Here is a 19,175-nt window from a genome sequence, read left to right on the forward strand (position 1 = left end):
CGTAAATAGATTACATAACTAACCTAACAAAAAAGATTGATCATCAAAATTCAAACCTGGTGCTGTTACATCTAATGTTGTGGTCAGTGAGCGCATGTGGGATGGTCTTCAACATTGGTGATTATGGCTGCGGTCAAAAGTTAATGAAGTAGCTTATGCAGTGTTTCTCTCCTGCACTACAATCACAAAATTTAGTTCATGCCCTACAGACTAACCTACTAAATCTGAATGACACTCATTATATTGTCTATCCCAGTTGTACGTTTCCTCTGAGCTCTGCCATACACATTATTTTCAGAGTATATGCATTTTCAGCTAGAGTGCTCGAAAGTGACCATTGTGTAATGCCTATAGGGTGAAGTAGCAATGTAGTTTTTGCAATCAACTTCTCAACAATAAACTGAAGTGACCATTATCCATGTCACAATAACATAGAAACTGGGAGGGATGGCAAAACAAACAATGAGCCATTCTATGGCACTTAGGATGCGGACACCATTTTTAGGTTGCTTTTCTCATGGCACATTCCTCCCATTTTACAAAACCCACTATATAATATATATATATAATAACTCAATAAAAAATAATCATCCTATTAATTCAAAAGGACATAATCGAATGTTGTAAAATGTCCTTTTAGCTTTGTTCCCAAAAAAACTAAGCAGATAGCACGAATATAGGTTGAATAATAATGGCAGAAATGAGTCATCATTCTTGTGTGAAGTGAAAACGAGTGAGCCCACGCAGAGTACTTGTGTAATGTATGCAGCAAGCACCTAATTTCTTATTCCTCTCCAAGGAAGCTTTCAGAAACCACCTAGCCTCTCTATTTATATCTGAAAACATCACCTCTTTGCCATGATAGAGGCATTTTACACAGAACACACACACATCGTGTCAAGCATCAACTTATAACTGTCAAAATGTATCCTTATCAACATAAAGGTTTATTTTTTTTACTTTATGATATAAATAATCTGTCTTTTGGAGATTGATTGAAGTCAACAAATCAACCATAATGTATTTTTATGTTATTATAAACATTTCTTTGTTTGCTGCTTTGTAAACGTTGCCTAACATTGTTTTACAAAGGCTGAAAATGTATTGCAAATTTGCTGGGCTACTAGAAAAAGAAATATTTGTATAGTTAGCAGTCAAACCAGAGTCTAAATGTGTTTAGAAAAAAAGAAAAATATGGTAAGATGTACAAAATATTGCAAATTATGACCAAGTGGGTGGATCAGAAAAAAATGTGGGTGTAGATTCAGTTTGACAAAATAAAGGAGGACAATCCTGCATGTGCTGGTTTTTATCTGTATTTTCTTTATAACAAGTCTGACGCATTTGAAAGGAAAGTTTTTTTGTGTGTGTTGTGCCAAATGTTCACAGGTGTCTCATAGATTTGACTGTTATGGGTGGGAGTGAAAAAGATGTTGCACTTCTGAAATAAGATAAAACAGCTCTAACGGAACTCTACCTCTACTTTAATTTAACCAGGGAACATAAATGAAAAACTATCAGTGTAGTTTAACCAAATTTGTTAAAAAAAAATGAAATAAGGCCAATTTTGCACTCACCAGCTGGGCATTTGCAGAATGCCGTTCCATCAGAGCGTGTCAGACAGGTGGAGTTGTGCACGCAGGAATTGTGGAGCGCATCACATGGCTCATAAGGGTGATTGCACAATGGGCCAGTGAGAAAGGGGGGGCAGGTGCAGAAGAAATCCCCAGGTACATGTGACCCCTGACACCGAGCTCCATTTGGACAAGGTTCAGATTCACACACATTCACTTCTTCAGCACAGTCCGTACCCGTCCATCCTGGTGAGCATATACACCTAGGAGACACCAAAAAGAGAAATGTCTGACTTAAAAACAAAACAATAAAAATATATATACTTTTCAGGGTTTTCAGGGTGATTCAACGTTTTTAAGTCCAATAATTTTACCCAAACCAAAATGTAAATAGCTTCCGTTTATCATGGAGTTGCATAGAAGACTCTTAAAAGTCACTAGGGATTGAACTGGCAACTTTCAACAGTGAAATAACCATTCTTCTAGCACCCGTACTCACATTGGCCCATTTGCTAGAGTGGCCTTGACGTAGGTATTCGTTGGCCAATTTTACTATCGCAACAAAAAGAGAGCGCAAGTGTGTGCTTTGGATTTACTGTACTCAAGCAGCTGGTAACTATTCCACTTGGTGGCAGTGAGTAATAAAACACTCCACCCATTGTTCTCCATCCCTCTTCCTTTCTCTTGTGAAGCAGTTTGACGCAAGCAGTTTCAATGAGTCATACATCCACTGGTATTTTCTTTTTCCACACGGCTAACCCACTATTGAAACATTTGTGTTATCTGCCAGTTATATTCATTGCGTCGTTTGCCAAAGAAACGACATAGCATCGTTATTTTTTTACGATTACTACATGACTGATACCTCTGCTGCATGTACCTACTTGTAGCCATTGAGTGCAGTGCAAGTAGCGTTGTTTTTACAAGGTTGTGACAAGCATTCATCTGTTTTCTGGTGGCAGTATTCTCCCTCCCAACCGGTGTGACATACACACTCGTAACTCTGCATCACAGCAACAACAAAAAAATAAGTGTTTTGGTTAACATGAAAAATGGACACACGCCTTGCAGTTGTCTGAATGCATCTGTTAGGAATGGTTATTTAACTTTGTTACATTTTAACATAAAAATGTTGGCATACATTTCCCCAGAAGGCAATGTACAACATAATACATACATATGTATACATATATATATTTATACATACATACATATATATACATGTTTATACATACATATACATACATACATATATATATATATATATATATATATATATATATATATATATATATATATATATATATATATATATATATATATATATATATACACATAGATATACATACATATATACATACATATATATATACATACATACATATATATATATACATACATATATATACATACATACATATATATACATACATACATACATATATATACATACATACCTACATATACATACATACCTACATATACATACATACCTACATATATACACATATATATACATACATACATACACACATATACACATATATACACATATATACACATAAATTAATCTGTTTATGTTCTTCCCCGTGTCTAAAACAGCATGAGAACAACGTGTCCTTTATTTCATCATAATTTCCATTAGTACAATTAATCAGAGCACGGAAGATTAATGTTTTATGCAACTGGTTTAATTTAGAGTACACTATACACAAGGGACCTGTGATGTCAAAGTTGTTTTCCCCAGGATTCATCATTGCTGATGTTGTGGCCAAAAGTCCTGGATTGAAAGTATTCTAATCAGTAATGTGTTTGCTAAGGGGACAGTACTGTTAAAACTTTCCTTATGTGACTGCTGGGTGTTAGTGAGGATGTTGGGTGAATTCGTCTAATGATAAATTAGTTACCTCCAGGATATTCAGATTCGTTACCCTGGGCAGGAGAATATAATCTCATTTTTGCTGCTAAGTCACCTTCAGGGACTGCAATTTTCAAATATAAATTCCATAGGACACTGTATTCGGAGACAGCGTTGGCTGGGCTGTAAACAGGGCTATGCAGCAAAAAGTCTTCGTAATGAGTTTAGGAAAGGCCAAGAAAATACTTAATACATTCCAGTAAAATATTTCAAGTTGATAATACGGATAGGCCTGATAAAACCTGGATATTATTGCAGCTGACTTTCAGAAGAATGCAAAGCATGGGAATGATTGACAGAGCCATGTACTAAGAACAAAAAAGACAATTAAGGCTACTTGGACTTCAAGAGTCTTAAACTATGTGCAAAGAAAAGAGATCCTGTCAATTATAAACAGAATCCTAAGAAAAATCAAGAAAATGGCAATGCACAGGATACAAATGCATGCTACTACATTTTCTATCCCTTTTGATATTCCTATAATAACCACACAGGTCAACAGACAATTGGAAAAACCTTATGTGAATCAAACGAGTCCATCTGCAATTCAAATTGCCAACTTTGCTGATTTATAGACACATTTTCATTACAGGCCTGCAGTCATTTGCTATCACTCCATTATATGGTCATATATATAGAAAAAATCTACTTACCAGATGGAGGTCCTTACATATGGAGTTTCTACTACACAGATTGTTCGCACAGTCATCAATGTCTTTCTGGCATTGCAGGCCAGCATAGCCAGGATTGCAAAGGCAATAAAAGCCATCTACAACTGAAACAAGATCAGCAGTTTACTTACAATACATCACCTTGCATCATCAATTACTATCTACTATTCTCAGCAGATATCACTCCATTTCTACAAAGCTAATAGTAAGCATTGCCAATAGTAACTGTTTAAAAGTATATTGGCATAATAAGCATCTTTGCAGGCCTTAACCCATGAGCCATTTCAGTCTTATTTATTTTAATTATATATTATTATATTATTCCAAACCATTTTTACATATACACAATCTTATTTAAATTTTTCCTCCCTTCTTACACATTACTAAAACGAAATTCAGTTTTTTTTCAATTAATTAAATATTGTAGTTCCCTTCTACTCAACATGTACGGCCCATGGCCCTCTTTTTTTCCCTCTTAATACCCCTTTCACTTCCAACCATTTCTCTTCATAGAAGCCAGGAAAGAAAGCATAAAATGTGTCGCCACACAGCAGAGTTCACATTACAAGCAAATCAATAAGAAGCAATAGAAAAGAGGAATCTTTTTCACATTTCAAAAGATCCAATTTCTTACACCACTCTGTAAAATATTCCTTAGTTTTTAATGTGTTTCTACTTGTTACTAATAACAAGAGATGCGACATGCACGCCGTCTCCCGCATACAACGTTGATGCTCAGTTAGCCAGTGACAGAGATAATTGCGCTTCTTTCCGGAGTGAATTTATTACGTCCCTAGTCAGGGTCCCAGGATTCTTCATTATCCCGAAGATTTACCAGGTAATCTATGCTGTCACTCTGTCTTGCTGTGTGTAGCCACTATTACTCTCATTAAATGCTTTTGGTCATGGGTGGCAGCAGCATTACTCATCTGAGCCTCTATGGCTCTGTGGTCCTCTCCCTGGGGATGGGACTAGTTCGTGTTGAGCGCAGGGTCAGTGGCTCCTAGAGGCCCCCCCAAACTGGCTGCAATCAAGGTTAGTGCAGACAGTTTGCTGGGGGTGTATAGGAACACAATAAAGTTATACCCTAGCCTCACAAGTTTGTGCCATGGAAAATGTCGGATTTGGTTTATTTTTTTTAAACGGAACATTCAATGTGTAAATGTAGATCATGAAATTAACTCAGCTGTGCATCTGAATAAGGGAAAAAACACTGCTGATCGAAAATAATACATTAAAAAGTTGAATATACATTACTGCAATGTATATATTTTACATGTAAAAGTGCAGTAAATCCTGTAGTTATGAAATATAGACTTGGACAGAAAATGTCATCTATGTTAGCGTCATTTGTTCAACATTACTACTGAATTGGACTAATTCAAGCAACACTGATTCAATTTCATGTTCTCTCTCTCTCTCTTGCTCTCTCAATCTTTCAACTTTCTTACCATCATAGCAAAATCCATTGATGCACGGATTGGAGCTGCACTCATCCACATTGATTTCACAATAGGGACCCCCGAATCCTGGTCGACAGCGGCACCGGAAGCCCAAAGGGTAATGGTCCTCATCTAACTCTTCCACACACAAGGCTCCATTCTCACAGGGATTACTGGCTTCACAGGGGGACAAGTCACAATTTCGACCTGGGGTGAATACACAGAAGAATACAGTCTTGTTGAAATAGAGTTAAAATAGCAGATCTTGGGATTTTAAAAAACTGCCCCCTTATTATCTGATTCTTTGAACTCGACCTTGCGACAGATTCAATGCTGTTTGATTATTATGGGAGCTTTATCTCTTCTGCGAACAAGCAATTTAGAGCACGCTTGTTTTTCTAATGATGGCATGATTACAGAATAACATGTACAAATACAACATTCTAATATTAGTGCCTGATAAATAATGGGGGGAGTACTAGAGTACTAGTAGTATCCTAACATTTTCCTAAAAGACCATTTTACCTGCATGGGGTAAAGAATTAAGAACAAATTATAAACTAAGAAATTGATTCCATCCCTTATCATTGCACCCATAAATGAACAAATAGAGTAACTGTTGCAACAATTTACTAATGAGTATAACTGAATTTTTACTAACAGTTTAGCCTCATTGCTCTTTATATGGTGTTTAATGCTTGACCTACTTTAATCATCATACATTAGCCTAAAGCACTTGCATTGTTGATGCAATCATATCATAATTCAATGACACTTAAACCACACATTCAGTTGAAACCTTAATCTTGATGAATCATCTGCATTATTAAATTCAGTTAGAAAACGAACAAAAAATAAATTGAAAAACAGTATGTGCGGTTAAATATTTGATTTTCTTTTTAAATCTTGAATGTATTTTCTTTTTTTTTTCTAAGGTGTCTATTGTCTAAGGGTTTATTACCTTTAAGTGGGGGCAGACATTGGCAGAAGTAATTACCAGGCTGCTTAATGCATGTGCCGCCATTTTTACAGGGTGACAAAGTACACTCATCAATGGGAACTTCACATCGGGTTCCTTGAAGAAAGGAACAAACAGAAATAATGTACTGAATTCATAATAAATAAATAAAAATTCATTTGGAAAATGTGTTGACAAACACAGTACAACACACAAGAAAAACGTGCATTTACAAACCTGTAAAACCAGATCCACATACACATCCATAGCCATGAGCAAGGTGAACACAAGTGGCATTGTGCATGCAAGGGGACGACACACACTCGTTGATGCTAATTTCACAGTAGCTGCCTAAGAGGAAAAACATATGTGAGAATAGAAAATAGTCCTTCTGATAGATCCATACTCTTTCACTGTCTTCCTCTTCTGAATTAAGTTGGCGTTAAGCACACTTGAGCTCTGAAATGCGGCATAGAATATTAAATCTGAACGCTGGTTGCACCTAGAATACACTCTTCACACTATAATAGTTTCCAGTAATAGATTATGATATTAAGTGACAGAAATATGGTGTGGATTTACTGTATTCAGTGATGAACTTTGAAGAGTAGGGATTTTGATTGTTAAATGTAATCATAAAGGGTTATTTTTTCTTAACTTATGTATTGTTGCCACTAATGCTCAAGGTGAGACTTGTATATGTGTATAATAAAAGTTAAGCTCCCATGCTCTATATCGACTGTCATAACCAGAAGCCTCAATGCATTGAGAGTGCTGATGTGATGCATGCAAAAGTTGTGGTCAATAATGCATCTACAAATGTTTAATGACTTCTTCTATTCCCCACACGTCACATATCAAATTGGTTTTATGATTGCGCCACAGTCTTGAGGTCACATTGAGCAAAATGATGGCATTCCAATCTTAATACCTGATGTAGGAATTACAACTTCATAGTTTGTGTTGTAACACTTTTTGCCAAAAATCCCACTAAGTGCCCTCGTCTTCATCCCGTTACGAATATGTTGCCCATTAACAATAGGGAGTACAGCGTCATTTAACGACTTTACTTAGATAAAATGTCAAACCATAAGGACAATTAGTACGGTGTGACTTTCCTTTGCTGGCATCATCAGGAGGCAATTACATTTACTAGTTAATTTACTAGTGATTTAGCAGATAGGTTTTTTTTTTTTTTACAGTTTGCGTAAGTCAACTTGTTAAACTCTTATTGACTACTAATGGCATTGGCTATTTCGGAGATTACGGTTAGGGTTTACCATGGTCCCATCACACAGATGATTTATGTATATGTTATGTGATCATGGAGCCACCTTGGAATCCAAATTGAACTTAGAAAACGACACTTTTTAAAAAGATTTCAGTAGGGACATACAGTAGCTTTTTATTGGAGGGATATACTACATTTACAAAAGGTATGTGATTATGTTGGAAGTGGTATTATAAATTCTATTGGATTGGAGCCCCCCAGTTGATCCCGATGCTTTGTCAGCGGTAATTGAATGAGGAGACAGTGTCAAAGTACTTTGAGTACCTTGAAGTTAGAAAAATATAGTGTGGGTGAATGCCTGTGTACTTACTGTATATTAGTTGTGAGATGTATAGTATACTAAGTCAAATGAAAAGCAAATATTTTACTGGAAAAAAATAATTCAGCTTTGGGGGAGAAGAAAAACAATGAAAAATATTCATACTAACTGTGTACTACCTCTGAATCCAACTGGGCATTGGCAGTTGAAAGAAGAGACATCATCAATACAGGACCCGCCATTTCTACACGGCTGGCTGAGACATTCATTTACTTCAATCTCACAGTTATTTCCTATGAAGCATCACAGGGAACAATGAAAACAAATGTGTGGAGTGAACAATGAAATTCCACACAACGCAACAAAACTATCTTGACGCACCAACAAATCCAGGCGCACAGAAGCAAATGTAGCCGTCCAGAGTCTCTTTACAAATGCTTAAGACACCACATGGATTACCACCACAATCATTTATATTCAGCTCACAATAACGACCAGTTGAACCTGCAAAGAAAGTTAGAAAAAAAAACCTGAAAACTCAATTTTACAGGATCATTATGTAAAATAGGAGTGAACATTTATTGTAACAAAATTAGTCATTGATGGAATGTGTTATTTGTTGTTGCTTACCACTGAGACATGCTGATAGAAACTGTACTCATATAGCAGAGCATATTGTAACATGCAAATTGTTTAATTTTAGCTTCATTTTAAACATTAACAGAAGTCACATCTAGATAATTACCACATAAAGAGTCATAAATGTATTATGCACCATGTGTTTAGTCTGGATTATTTCTGCTATGATAGCAATTCAATCAAGTCAAGCCTCAATTGAAACCATTTGCTTGTTGCACAACGTAGTTACCTGGAAAACAAGCACACTTGAAGCCACTCCAAAGATCGACGCATGTCCCACGTTGACACAAGCCATCCACACAGTGGTCAATGGGTGTTTCACATTGTGAACCATGGTAGCCATGTTGACAAACACACATGTAGGTATTTGCAAGACCTTCACAGTGGAGAGTCCCGTTGGGATCACAGTCATTTGACAGACAATGGTTTACAGATGAAGAGCAGTCACTCCCAAAGTGTCCTGGCATTAGGGAAAAGTGGGATTAATGATGGAATGTTGAATGTGAGTTGCTGCCCCTTGGACAGCATCCTCCAGACTTTCCACTTATATATGCTGGGCTAATGGAAGTTCTTCATAATAAAGTACTATAAATACCTAGTGGGCAAATGCAATGTAATTCCCCACTTATGCCATTCAAACAGGTTCCTCCATTTTTGCAGTACTCAACATCATTGGTACATTCTGAGAGAGGAACTGAACAATTTTTACCTGGAAAAAAATGGGATTTCAAAGCCCAACAATTCAGTCATGATCCTTTTTAAAATACAATTACTCAAGAATCAGCAATTTTGAAGTCATGGTCAACAAATTCAGCCGTGCTCTAATAATAAAAAGGATGACATAGTAATCTTAGGTAACTCACCAGTAAAGCCCAACATACATTTGCATTCATAGTCTCCAACCAAGTCTATACATGTAGAATTATTGGTGCAGTATCCATGGTCACATTCGTTAGAATAGATTTCACAGTTCTTTCCTGCAAACCCTGATTTGAAGAGAAATAGAAACGGTGTGAAAATGTCAGTAAACACCATCCTTTATAAAGATGCAAAGTATATATAGTATACATACACATGTTTGTTAATCTTAAGTATGACATTGAAAAGTCTATATTTGAACACAAGGTTAAACACTGTTCTTGGCACTAACACACAATGTGCGAGAAGATGGATACTCAGCTCAGCTGTCGAGTGATGTGGATGTCAATGTCATCAACTCCTCTGAATCGTTATTGAAATCAAATCATTCAATGCATAATTCTGATTATCATATTCATTAGATTCTAAAACCATCTCAATGATCATGGCAAAGCCATGGTAGAGGGGAATGGGAGGGTCACACACGCAGTTTGCATTGGCCAAAGTCCAATCGTTTTGTCATTCCAAGCATGCTTTGCACCAAGCTGCTAGTAAAAAAAATACTATTTTTTTCTCCTTTTAAGTATAGGTGGGTGCCCGTATTCAGTGGATCAAAACCTCTTTTCAAAAGGTCAATCTTACCTATCCCTGAAGTTCCCAGAACCTGACCAAAAACTCTGCCTCACTCTTGACAGACTCAAGATTTAGATAACGTACGAAATTAAGGTACTTCTTTTTAATTTATTGTACATCTTTCGGTTTTCTGTCTGATTGGAATCTAATATAGGGGCAAATGTATTAATATACTGTATATTGAATAGGCACCCCATTGTGATTTTGTGACTGACACAAAGACCAAATAGGCCAGTAATTTTATGCATGGATCTCCTCGATTAATATTTCTGCACATTTTCAAATGTCCTAATTGATTCAATGCCATGACGTGAAAAGGTTTGCCACCATTTCTAACATTTGATCCCCCCTCATAAATTTATTGCAGTGCATGGTCACGCTACAAAATGACTGTCATTAGCACTGTCACACATAGCAACTACAGGAGGGCCATGGCGAATGCTGGACCATCAGCATTATCGATGCAGGTCAAATACTCATCATTTCATGGTTTCTCAAACAGACTATGGAACCGATTTCCAGCTCTCCATGAGTCATAACATTTTACAATTATCTTGACTTCATTAAGCATGCATAAATGGCTTAACCTGCAATGGTGGTTTAATCACAACTATGACTCTTAAGTAAGGCTAACTGGACCACATGAGTGGGAAAATTGCTGAAATTTAAAAGGGCTCTACATAATGATGCAAGTGTGTATTTTGTGTGCAAACAGTGTATATTGCTTGCAATTTAAAACTACATTTGTCCATTTCTTACCAGACTAAATGTGTGAAAGTCAAGGTGTGGAGTAAAATATATCATTTGTTTTGTTAGTTGTATTTTGAAAGTTATCTGAAAGATTATATCCTGATATTCTACATATCTAACTGTGACAAACATGGACACTTACCCATAGAGCAGAAGCATTCATAGTGGTCAGTACCATCCACACAAACTCCATTATTCTGGCAGGGCTTTGACTCACATTCATTGAGATTGACTTCACAAAAAGACCCCCCAAAACCTGCAAATAATGTAAAAACAAACAAAGTAAGTTAAGGCACACACATTTTCCAATATTCCCTTCCATCGACATTATTTTGTGTAAGTACGGCAGTTAAATAATTGCCAATCCATTCTAAAACATATGTAAACAAAATTAAACTGGCATACATATTAATGCCCAACTGGCACATCTAAGTTAAGGCAAAATCTAAAGTGTGTGTCCTTGAGAGGCGGTATGGCTTGCGGCCAGTTTCATTCATGTAAGAAATCACATCTCCATTATGTCATATGTATTATGCCTAGATCATGTGAAATGAGTGATAAAGTCACTTTGATGGTAATTTGGTTGCATGAACGTCCATTAAATGAGTAGAAAAAGTAGAAATATGAGCTTTTGACTGCCAACATCCATTTTACCATAAGCTTAAAAAGTCTAGTTGTATGCACAGTATGATAATGTCTTTGGGTCTAGCCACATGCCCACACATTCAGTCAAATCCTGGAGGCAAACACATGCTCTAATTGGCACTAATATTATATAAAAGACAGATATAGTTGTGTAATTAATAAAGTACACTAAGAAACCTTACCTGCAAGCTCATTAAAAGAAAAAAATGAAAGGGAAAAGCACATACTATATGATAATTCAATAAAAAAATACAATATGAACACATTTCAAAGTGTACTACGTTGAAGGTCTTTCCATACCTCTCTCACATTCACAAGATACATTTTGCCCATCTTGTGTTTCTGTGCACATTAATGTATGTTGGGTGCACATTCCTAATATGCAAAGGTCGATATCTATGGAGCAGTCTTTACCCTTGAATCCTGTAATGACAATATAGATGGTGGTTAAAATTTAAAATTCAAAACACATCCAAATGTGCAATACATAGAAGATTCGTGTACAGTATGCACTCACTATATGACTGTGTTTTATAAGGAGAATACGCCTTTTAGCACATTCATGCATTATTGATTCTCCCCTTGTAATCCCGATGCTGTGTATGCACTATGTTAATTGAGCGTCTCATTGACAGTGACCCAACTTCCCTCACCGATGGAGATCACATTTATCAAAGGCACCAAATGGACATCTGCATGCCATTGATAGAAAGCAAAGTCAATATATTTTGTTGTAAGGCCATTGTTGGCAAGTTCTCGAAGCGACCCAGTCCTAAATTTAGTAGGGAAATCTTAAAATGAACCAAGTGGGTTCAAAATTGAACAGCTTTAACATTACAATCTGGAAAAGGCAAAATCCTTGACTGTATTTTTGAATGGGAAGCATTCAAAATAACCTTATACGTTCTTAAATTACCTTTTAAATTTTATTGTGAATGGATTAATTATATAATGACTCTTGAAAGCAGGCAGAAAGACAGGTAGCTAGATAGATGGGTACATTGAAAAATACTGGCTACTCACTAATTTCTCTTAAGTCCACGGTTAACTGTTGAAATTGTAAAATGTGATATAATAAGTGTACCAGATCAATTAGTTTTCCCTGGATTTTAAAACCTTCCAAATAAGCACTTTTCTTTTCCGTAAAAAGCTGTATGCAACAAAACCATTTGACCTTCTGGCCAATCTTTTTCCCTTCGTAATATATTACCTGGACTTGGTAATAGCCAACTATTGTCCCCACAGACTGTTCCTAAAGTGCTTAATAACCAATTGTGCATGCAATTCACCCGGCAGGTAATGGCGCATGAAAGAATGTCACATTTTTAGTATCACAATCATCAAATGGAACACACTGTTCAGTCTGACTTGCATCTCAGCTCAATTATAAGCACCTTAAGTCATGATATTCTTTCTAAAAAAAAATGTAAAACAGGCCCGAATTGCTGTTTTGCTTTGCGCATCGATTAAAGGTAAACTTGCACTTACATTCACGTCTTATTGTCTCTAGTTTTTCAAGTCAGCATATTTTAATAGCCATTTTAATACCATCCACGGGACTCACTATACATCTGCTGGTAGGAAGATTAACATTGACGGGTGTATATTACAGTTTGCACGTGACCGCTGAGGCTGGTAGACTTGTTTATTAGTGCCACTTAAAAAAAGATTTTGCCCTGATTTATTTCACCGAGCGTTGTCGTCAAATATATTGAAGGTGATTACAAAACAATAGAGAAACATTTATACAATCTTAGCTGTTTAGGGGTAAATTTATGACCTTTTCAACAATTTGGAGCAAATATTTTATAGGATAATCATGAGATGAAAATCAGTGGATGGTAAGTAACATCATTTGATAAACTAATACGTGTCTAACAATCCAGTTACTTATGCTATTTTCCTAGTACGTTACGCCCATTTTCTTAAAACATAAGAATTTCCTTTGGGAAATGTAAATAGGTAATTATTCGTGTGCATACAAGACTAAACGAGTCTCCCGTACTTGCCCTACAGTGGTTTGACATACAAAAGACAAAAACAATAGAGCATTGTACCATAAAACTAAATTAATATAATTCATTAACTTAGACCACACAGCCATGTGTTCTGATTTCTCAGGAAGGAACGAGCATCCCCCTCAGACACAGATGCATGCACACACATTATTGGGTTTCTGAACAAAAGATAAGCACATTATAAACACCTGTCTATAAATCTGTCCGTGTAATAAACCAGTAATGGAAGCTGTACTCACACATTGGTGGTCTGTTTTTTGCTGAAATCTAATTTTGGTCAAAATGCAGGAAATTAGCAAGGGCAGATAATTCACAGTGATGCATTTGGTCTTTTGCTAATGTCATAAACACACCAAGTAAAAGGTAAAACCTGGCTAATGTTTTTTATGACCATGAATTTATTGTCCAGTGACAATGTATTCCAGTAACAAACTAAATACAAAAGCAACAAACCAGTAGAAAGATTGAATTTATACTCTAAACATAAAGTATAACTAGTATGTTAAACATGTCAGGTGTTGTTCTATTTTTTATTTTTTTATTTTTATATTTAGGCTTTATTGCCTATAACTAAATGTGACATTGGACTGAAAAATGCCAACAAGTGCTAGAAGCAGAAATGTGACTGGTGCAATCAAGTGGTGATTAAATATTTTCTTTCCAGAAGGAGACGACAAACCGGCTGCTTAGGGTAGAATGCAAAATAGCCTTCTGTTATGAGTTGATTAGAGATACTTTCTAGGACACTTGTTATGGAATACATTACCTAAAGTCTTTCCTTATTGTTTTAAATTCCTTGTTTACATTTCATGCCCACCTGGAAGTCCAGACTTGCATTACATAATTCCAGACGTACAATATTAATCCAAAAGAAAGGTCTTAAAGTGACCCTGACCTTTGACTAAATTACATCAATGTATCTTAGTTAAAGCAATATATTTTGTATTCATGTTATTATGGAAGTCTTAGCATCTACATAAAACAACAGTCTGAACTAACAATGGCATTAGCCATTGAAATAAAGAGTACAGATGGGAAATAAAGCCTCTAAACATAAAACATCAATTTATGGCTGGCTATGTACCAGAGGCAAAAATTGACATTTTGTATTTATTTATGTTTTTAAATTGTCAAGATGATTAATAATAATACACATGGAGTTGGCACTTACCAAGAGGACAGTCACAAATGTAGTCATTTATTAGGTCCATACATAAGCCACCATGGAGACAAGGCAATGACCAGCAATCGTCTACATTTTCCTCACATCTCCTTCCTGCAGAATATGGAGAAAATAAAAATGAAACACACATGAGGTTGGACTTAGGTAATGGACAACTTAATCCATCACTTTTTAAATGTTGGTTTTGGACACAGAAATAGTTATCTTACCTTCAAACCCTGAGGGACAGTGACATTGATAATCACCAATGAGATCCTCACATGTTGCCCCATTTAGACATGGAAAGACATTGCACTCATCTGTTTCCTTTTCACACAAGAGCCCTTCAAATCCAAGAGTGCAACGGCAGGTAAAGTTCAACACCTGATCCACGCAAACGCCATGGTCGGAGCAGTCATGGTCCTCACAGTAATCAATGTCCTTTTCACAAAAGGTACCATCAAATCCCATGGGGCATAGGCAGCTGGAATAATTTGTATAGTAAATGATTAACCATTTTAATTGAGACACGAGAGGATAGTTAATGGCATATATATGACACCACAGTACCTTGGTAACAAAAAGATGATTGGGATTGTAACACTCACCTATAGTCATCGATTTCATCCACACAAGTAGCACCATTTTGACACCAATGTTGCACGCAATCATTGACGTTTGTGCGACAGTTATGCCCTGACCAGCCAGGGCTACAAATACACGAATAGCTGTTTCCGCTATTCAACACACAACGACCTCCATTGGCACATGGCTGATGAAAGAAGAGAAAGAAGTTTGATACATCTAGAAAGTGTGTTGATCATCTTTATATTTTTGTATTGTATATGATATTTAACATTGCACAGGTCAAGGCTCAGTGTATTATTTCTTATTACAGCTTCTAATATTTTCTTTCTTCCTGACAGCCGGAAAATGAGCATCATTACTGGGACATGATACTCATGAATACTGATCCGTGCTATTTCATGTTGCATCTAAATCACGTCTTACAAGACAAGATCAATGACCATTGAGGGCAAAAGCTCCCAGGAGCTCACTAACAAAAAGAATGGAAAAAAAGTCTGTCATGCTGTGTGCATGTTTTTTTTTTTTAAATGCTAAAAGGTTTACATACATAACACTGAAGACAAGCCATTCAACACGGACAAAAAAATCTGTCATCGAAGTCTCCCCAATGGTCTATTCATCTTTTTGTAGTTTCTTGCAGTTAGACATAGATGTTCTAGTTAGACATTCTCACAAAGGATTCCTTAAATTCAAGTCTGAATTGACTGAAGCCCATTCCTTTTGAAGACATTTTACCTTTTGAAAATGTTAATGATGGACTACTGTTAAAGGAATTTCCTTTTCAAAATTTATTTTAATTACACACATAGGTAATAAACAGAATAGTAGACCTTGCTCAAAGTCACTATTTCTTGATGGCTGAAATACTCCAAAAAAAGCCATAATATAGTATATTTATATGAAATACCAAGACATTTGACCCACCTGGAGATTTATGGGACAAGGAACCCGGCAGGTATATTTAAGTCCATCAGAAAGATCCAAACAATGAGTCTTGGGTGGACACGTGTTATTAAAAGCACAAGCATCTACGTCCAATTCACAATTTTTGCCAAGGAAACCTGTAAGAGGAGATTGGATATTAAATACAACAATTGATGCCTCATCCAGAGTTATTAATGCATCATCCAATCACGACAAGGTTGGCTGGCCCTGCTTTATGACCTTGTCTACATGTCGCGGGATAATTAGCAAAAAATAAAATTTCTATGGATTTGCGTGTCATTTTCATGCAAATGTACATTTAGAAGCAATTAAAAAACAAATATCTTGCATTTGACATGTGCATTAGTAACTGGACATTTAAAATAGCATTGCCAGTGACAAAATGTTTTTATATCATACGTATATGTGATTAGTGTTTATATCCAGATAGAGTGCTTTATACTCATGAAGTTTCTTTGAGACTGCTTTTTCTTACTTGTTATTCACAGCTCAGCACAGACAAAGAATGGTGTGAAGGACACTTCTATTAAATGTATTTGCCATTCCACAACCAAGGCACGTCTGCTATGACTTATTATCGCTTTCTGCAGATTTGTCAATGCTTTACTATGTTCAACTGTTGATTGTATACTTAAATAAAGATGTGGAACACAATTGTAAGGACACTAGTTTCATGTATTTCCATCATTGTGTCAGTTAGTCAGTTAAACGTATGTCAGGTGTAGAGTAAAAAACATAATAGCCATGTCGATTTTAAGAATAATGCTGTGTAGGTTGCTTCTCATTGAATGGGAAAACTACAACAACAACTTACTTGCTATTTCTGATAATAAGCGCTAATTTGTCAACATGGTTTTAACGTAAAAAGTTGCTCAACAAGTTACACAATGTAAAGGGTCAGGCATACTGGTGAAAAATACATTAAATTCCATTTAAGCTGAAAGGTGTGGATGAATTCTCCCCTCCAAACAAGCTATTATGGACACATATTTGTTTTTTAACAGCACATATCTTACAGGTCAGTCTTATATAAACTGAGTAATGTAAGATTTGACTTTGCAACAGTGTCCACAACCCAGGGGTCTATTTTCTTACAACTGGAACTTGCTTTACGGAACTCCACCATGAGTACGTGCAGCACATGATGCATCTGAGAGTAAGAGGCTTAAGTGTACTGAGATAAAAGATGAGATTTAGACTGGAGAAGGTTTGCCCTGTGGAATTTTGTAACCGTGATGTGTTCACATATCTAGCACCAGTTTACTTAGAGTTTTGGGATTCCCGATGGAGGATTAACTCAGGCTGCAAAGACAGCAGAAAGAATGCTTTTGGTGACCCTGGTAGAAAAGAAAATCGTACAGGTTTGTGTGCATATGAAATATGTTCGCCTTTTGTTTTTTTATTTAAGCTCTACAACCAGGTAGCACTCTAAATTATTCATCACTCAAGAGTTTTGCACCCCTGAGTTGAAAATTTAACTTTAAAATTTTTGTTTTCATTTTCATTGTAAATGTAATTGATGTCATACTTTATGATAAGAACCATAAACTGAAGAGCTTTTTTTTCTTCCACGCATTAACGTAATATAGCCACATTTCTCACAACCCTGGCAGCTTAGAATAGTTGTTTCATGCACCACATAAAGGGAACATTTACTAATTACAACAAAAATGTGTAATAACATTCAAAATTATTTATTGAAGAACTACTATATACTATGTATACTATTACTGGTTAGGCAGATTCTTCTGAAATTGACGTAAAGTCCATCTACTTTAGTAAAATGCTCTATTAAAGGGGGTAAGGGGACTGTGAGACACAATGTGTGCCCTGCCAACAACCCCGTCTCTCACGAGGCATTCATCCCTTTGCATTTTGTGAATTTAAAATCAGGTCTCAGCCGGTGAAGCAAAATAAGAGATTAATGGATTGTTTTTTCTTCTTCTTTTTTTTTATGAGAGTCTCAGGCTATTTTAGCACAATTCCAACACATTATTGGAGTCTGTTAATGAGCTTTGTGATTTCTTTTTGCTGTCAATCACATGGCAAATTTGTTTAACGGAGATATAATGTCCGCCGCACCCCAGGCTTTTTGTTGCTGCACAAGTGAAAATATTATAATTATTTTTTAGAAGAAAGCAGCTTGACGGAAGAATGTCTTGCATGAAAATATGTGAATCAAGCATTCATGTTTTAAGAATTTTAGATGCTTTTGAGCAAAGGTCAACCTATTCCTTGACTTCTCTACCAACTGCCACTGTCTAAAAATCCCATAAAATGTTAATTTACATTGGACCAGAATTTGACACATTGTTATGTAACAAAGTTGTCCAAAGTTGTGAACTTGTCTCTGGATTAAAGTGATCAGTATTGGTCTTAATTTATAATCCAAGGGAGAGAAGGCAGTATTGAAAATCTGAGTTGATTTGTTTTTGATTTGCAGAGTTGAGACAAAACAAAAACAAAAATGATTTAGGTCTTGTCTATTTCTCTAGCTGTATTTCCTTGAGCAAAATTATGTTTTATCTGAGGTATGCTACCGACAAATTCCAATTGCCGTAGATTACTAAACACTGAAAAGGCCAGCAGGTCCCTGGCTAAGACTCGGACGCCATATTCACCTCAATGAAAAATGTCGCACATTTGCTTGCCACCATTGTTAATACAAATAAATGCACAAAGGCATAAACGACTTACCTGTGGGACACTGGCATTCATAATGTCCCACCCGGTTAAAGCATGTGCCATTATGCCGGCAGGGGTTGGAGTGGCACTCATTGATATCCGTTTCACAGTTTGCTCCTGTGAAAAGACAAAAGTGAAA

The 19,175-nt window shown here is 36.1% G+C and overlaps 1 protein-coding gene across 1 annotated transcript in view; it reads right to left on the reverse strand.

Annotated features, from left to right (window-relative positions):
- The window catches only part of eys (EGF-like photoreceptor maintenance factor), an 82,404-nt gene that overhangs the window by 56,557 nt on the left and 6,672 nt on the right, over positions 1-19,175 (reverse strand). The window contains exons 7-24 of the mRNA XM_077729412.1: positions 19,049-19,153; positions 16,331-16,467; positions 15,427-15,590; positions 15,049-15,302; positions 14,828-14,932; positions 11,939-12,061; positions 11,136-11,249; positions 9,616-9,738; positions 9,348-9,461; positions 8,982-9,212; positions 8,495-8,617; positions 8,293-8,406; positions 6,801-6,914; positions 6,567-6,680; positions 5,615-5,812; positions 4,146-4,267; positions 2,459-2,577; positions 1,578-1,837 (exon numbers count right to left, since the gene is read on the reverse strand). Coding sequence (XP_077585538.1) covers positions 1,578-1,837; positions 2,459-2,577; positions 4,146-4,267; positions 5,615-5,812; positions 6,567-6,680; positions 6,801-6,914; positions 8,293-8,406; positions 8,495-8,617; positions 8,982-9,212; positions 9,348-9,461; positions 9,616-9,738; positions 11,136-11,249; positions 11,939-12,061; positions 14,828-14,932; positions 15,049-15,302; positions 15,427-15,590; positions 16,331-16,467; positions 19,049-19,153 — 2,634 coding nt within the window. The remainder of the gene's footprint in view (positions 1-1,577; positions 1,838-2,458; positions 2,578-4,145; positions 4,268-5,614; positions 5,813-6,566; positions 6,681-6,800; positions 6,915-8,292; positions 8,407-8,494; positions 8,618-8,981; positions 9,213-9,347; positions 9,462-9,615; positions 9,739-11,135; positions 11,250-11,938; positions 12,062-14,827; positions 14,933-15,048; positions 15,303-15,426; positions 15,591-16,330; positions 16,468-19,048; positions 19,154-19,175) is intronic.

The sequence above is a fragment of the Stigmatopora nigra genome, chromosome 12 (genome assembly GCF_051989575.1).
Source record: "Stigmatopora nigra isolate UIUO_SnigA chromosome 12, RoL_Snig_1.1, whole genome shotgun sequence".
Taxonomy (NCBI): domain Eukaryota; kingdom Metazoa; phylum Chordata; class Actinopteri; order Syngnathiformes; family Syngnathidae; genus Stigmatopora; species Stigmatopora nigra.